The sequence below is a fragment of the Trematomus bernacchii genome, unplaced genomic scaffold (genome assembly GCF_902827165.1).
Source record: "Trematomus bernacchii unplaced genomic scaffold, fTreBer1.1, whole genome shotgun sequence".
Classification (NCBI taxonomy): domain Eukaryota; kingdom Metazoa; phylum Chordata; class Actinopteri; order Perciformes; family Nototheniidae; genus Trematomus; species Trematomus bernacchii.
The window spans coordinates 225,067-229,544 of record NW_022987708.1 but is presented as its reverse complement, the minus strand read 5'-3'; the positions used below and the strand labels follow the sequence as shown (position 1 = coordinate 229,544).

The window sequence follows — 4,478 nt, the reverse complement described above, 5'->3', positions numbered from 1 at the left end:
TAACCAGATTGAGAGCTGTGCTAGGTATTTCAACCTTCTCCAACACGAGTCCATTATAGGAAGTGAATCCTTCCACAGGGATGTGTTTTGTGTCAGTTTCTGGTAGATCCCTGACATTGTAAGATAAGATGTGACAGGCTTTGCTGTAGAGCCTCTGTGTTGCCCTGGATTCCCCCCCCCCCCCCCCCCCCCCCCCCCCCCCCTTCAGCAGTGGATCTCATAGGCGATCTGAGAGTCCATGAACAGGCCTGTGTGATTTAGAAACATCCCCTCATTCTCTGATGTGATCACAGGCTCGGCTTCCCCTCCCTCCCCCGCCATCCTCCTCATGGTTCGTATGTCGCCCTCCTGCTGCTGCTGCTGCAGCTTCTTGTTGGGGGCCAGAGTGGGACTCATTGTCTGGCCCTGCCCCGAGGACAGGGTGTGGCTGGAGGTGTCGGATGGGGCGGGGCAGCCCAGGTTGGTGGTGGAGACAGCTGTGGGGGGGGCAGGAGGCAGCACAGGCTTGGCCCGGTTCAGGACGTACATCTCGTGGCCGCGCTCGTCTCGGTACTCCTCCAGCTGGGCGAAGGTGGTGGGACCGTCGGAGTAGTCGTTCACATACAGGATGCTCTCCTCCTGCAGGGTCAAAATCACAGGAACAGCAAAATGTAGAACATCTGAGGATTTTCAGGTTCATATTTGTTTTCTGTTCCTCAACTGCGACATGTCTCCATGCTTTAATGGCCAAAAAGGTCTTTATGTTTCTCATACTGCCTGTGCTGCAGCACCTCTTTTCACCCTCTGTCTGAAACCAGAGCCCAGTCTGCTCTGATTGGTTAGCTGGCTGGCTCTGCTGTGCTTGGTCAATCGCTAAAAGATGTTCCGCCCCTTAGCCTATCGCGTACAATGTGTTGGAGCGCTAGCCAATAGAAGCACAAGTGTTACAGAGTAAAAATCCCAAAGCTCCCTATGGAGGGAGTTTATCCCTTTCCATCACAGTAAAGACACACCCACCTTCTCAGCTGCCTCAGCCTCCTTCTCTGGTTGGTGGTGGCGGCTGTAGATCATGGCGAGCAGCAGCAGGGCGGTCAGAGCCAGCAGGGAGATGCCCGCAGCGATGGCCGTCTGCGTGGCAGCCCCCAGAGCACTGAAGGCCATGCTGCCCAGAGCGTACAGCGGCTCCCGGCTCACATCTGAGCCCGCCGCCGAGCCGTGGCTCCTCAGCCGGGGCCAGGACGGGGAGTACGGCGAGGACACCTGGGACCACGAGGCCCAGATGGAGGAGGTAGACGAGGAAGAGGAAGTAGATGAGTTGATGGCCAGCTGGAAGGTCACCCTGGCCACGCCCCCTGCGTTCCAGGCTTCACATTCGTAAAAACCTGCGTGGGCCACTGTCACATTGCTGAGGAACAGCATGCCGCTGCCGGTGTCGGGGTCGAAGCGCTCGCCGGCAGTCTTCTGCAGACTGACTCTGCCTTCCTCTGACGGCTCCTCGGCTCCACCCACTCCACCTCCTCCTGCTCCCAGCTCCTGGACCAGGCCTCTGGGGGAGAGCACCACCTTACCCTGGGACGCCTTCCTCCATGTCACCTGAAAGTCATGCAGTGATTAATTATCATTTTATACATAATCAGACTCAGTTAACAGTTAAAGCATGTAGGACCTTTACTTAAAGTGGACCAATCATGCTATATTTGAATAATATAGTGTAGGACCATACCTATATAAGGCATATTTATACTTTTTTTTTTTCAAAATACCAAACAGATCATGCATTTTAGCCATGCCTCATTTTGCTCAATTTGACATTTTTTAGCTCTGTTTTTGCAAGGGCAGATTCTGTGAGAACAGCACCATCTACAGGCCTGGCATATGTACTACAGCGTCTCCAGCGCTTTCGAACGGCAATGGCCGTGGCTGTCTCCTCCTGATTGGTGGAGTTGGCCCAATAGCCGTAGCGCTACTGTCCTGACGTCAGGAAAGTGTTCAAATCTGGATCAGTTTTGATCAGATCCGTTGCAGCCCCTTTTTAGAGATTTGGGTATGGAGGAAAATAGAGAGGGTTGTGTTTTCTGACACTTGGTGAGTTCCCTGGAACACCGGGGACACATATTCATGTATAAAAGACGTACAAAAGTGCATTTTAAAGTGCCCTTTAAGTGAAATACCTAATACCACAATGTAAAAAGAAGTTTATGCATTGGAAGAAAAAAACTTTGGGATTTTAGCCTTTGTAGACCATTTACATGCACACAAACCCATGTAACACACTACAGGGAAGGGAATACCCCAGAGGCCTAATAGGGCCTCTTTAAAGTGTGAAAGTACTTAATGCAGAAAAATCTAAACATACATGTAAGCCAGAAAGAACATCCAGAAAACTCAGTTATTCAAAGGAAAATAGACAATTAGTGAAATGTTTATAAATGCCAACTCTTGTTGTTATGGTATTAAATGTTGGCTAATTTAATTTATAACAAAACAATATTTTATAAACTTGGTGTGTTTTATGCTATATGATAAATGTAGTTAAGTAAAGAGTACAAAATGTCTTCTTTTAATTGTCGTTGAGTAAAAGTATAAATAAGCAGGGAAAATAAATACTCAAGTTCCTCAAATGTGCACTTAAGTACAATACTTGAGGAAATGTACTTTCTGCTCTTATGTCTGTCTGACAGTGAGTTACGAGTAAGGGGTTACACAGTCTCCTCAACGTCTCCCTACCTGAGGCCGAGGATACCCCGAGGCGTGGCAGGACACCCTGAGGCTCTCTCCCAGGCGCACAGCTAGCCTCCTGGGCTCCAGCTGCACCAGAGGGGGGATACACACCAGGCTGTTGAGGGGGACCTCCACCAGGCTGAGGTGGGAGAGGCGGGGGGGCTCGGTGCACACCAGGCGCCGCTCTGCAGAGCTGAGCAGCCGCTGACCCTCCTCATCGATCCAGCTCCTCAGCCAGTGCAGAGCGCAGTCACAGCGCCACGGGTTGTCTACAGCGGAGCAGAGGACAGGGGGTCAGGGGGGGGGGGCAGGACAGCTGCTAGTCTCTGGAGGGGGTGGGAGACATATCAGAGAACTGAAAGACGAGAGTTAATGTTCAGTGAACAAGCGTGTATGTATTTGAACTTCGGAAATCTGCACTGACATAGAGAAATGCATTGACTGCATAAGGAGCTGTTTGCACATAGAGCCTTTTTCATGAGCACCAGCGTGTTTTTGCATTTGTTTTCAATGAGGAGAGATTGCATGCCATCGTATGCAGTTGCCTCGAGAAAAAGCACTTCACCCAGCGTCCTTTTTTCTGAGTGTTCTGGTGCTCAGAGCAACTCAACTTTTCCATTTTCAGAAAAGCACCGGTGACATCACAGTAGAAATTGGAGGAGAAGCTTGGTTTTGGCCCTGTCTTAAGAACTCTAACATAAGAAGACCTAAAAGCCCACTTATTTGAGCATCACTCAAGCGGACTCTGAATGTCGCTGCCGGTGAGTGTTGAACTTTTATCTCCGTACGTGGATTGCCCTCCTTGCTCTACGGCCTGGCAGATTGAGCGGTAAAGTGTGAGAGCAAACATCTTCCGGTTGGTGTTCAATCAAAAACAATGTCAACCAAATTAGTATATATATATATATATATATATATATATATATATATATATATATATATATTTATATATATATATATATATATATATATATATATATATATATATATATATATATATATATATATATATAAAAAAGACTAAAGGCTGAGCTAGTCTAAATAAAATAAAGCAATAAAATGCTGTCCAGATATCATGCCAATGATGTCAAAGAAAAACACATGAATTTGCTGTTCCTGTGTGTTGTGCTCACCTGTGATGCGCAGCACCTGCAGGCTGACCAGAGGTCTGAGGGTGGCAGGGCCGATGGTGTGGAGGTTATTCCTGCTCAGGTCCAGCAGAGCCAGAGAGCTGAGCCCGACCAGAGCCTGCTCCGCTAACATCTCGATGCTGTTGTGCTGCAGGTGGAGCTCCTGCAGGCGCTGCGGAGACATGTGGTGCGTTCACACCGGAGTACTTTTCCCACAATAGTTCATCAGAACTACGATATATTTGCGTTCACACCAAAAAGCCTCAGGAACTAAATGAGTTCATCAGAACCATTTTTACCCGCTTTTCAGTCCCTGCTAGAGAGCAGGGACTTTCGTGGGAGAAAAAGGTTCATATGTCTGATTGGCTGGGCGGAATGCAAACCACGCCCCGTAAAACTCTGAAAAAGTTTTGGGAGCCGCCATTGTATTTGCTCGCATTACAAACTCAGCGCAGCGCACCAACGAAGAGATTACTTTTGTGAAAGCAGTTATTATGGCAACACTAAATAAATCATCGGAGCGGTGGAGTGATGAGGATGTGTCGGCGCTTCTGGCGATTTACTCGGAGGACGTGATCCAGAAGCTTCTACTGAAGGCAGTTTCCGTTGTTCGACCTGGGAACCGCCCACAGCGCAAAGTCATGCCGG

At 48.7% G+C, this 4,478-nt stretch overlaps 1 protein-coding gene across 1 annotated transcript; it reads right to left on the bottom strand.

The window, feature by feature from the left end:
- Window positions 1-204: 204 nt before the first annotated feature.
- Window positions 205-4,014, bottom strand: LOC117490941 (leucine-rich repeat-containing protein 24-like). Its single transcript, XM_034140726.1, has 4 exons — window positions 3,834-4,014; window positions 2,707-2,969; window positions 997-1,572; window positions 205-618 (listed from the first exon to the last, which is right to left on the bottom strand). The coding sequence occupies exons 1-4, from the start codon at window positions 4,012-4,014 to the stop codon at window positions 205-207; spliced, it is 1,434 nt and encodes a 477-aa protein (XP_033996617.1).
- Window positions 4,015-4,478: the final 464 nt, after the last annotated feature.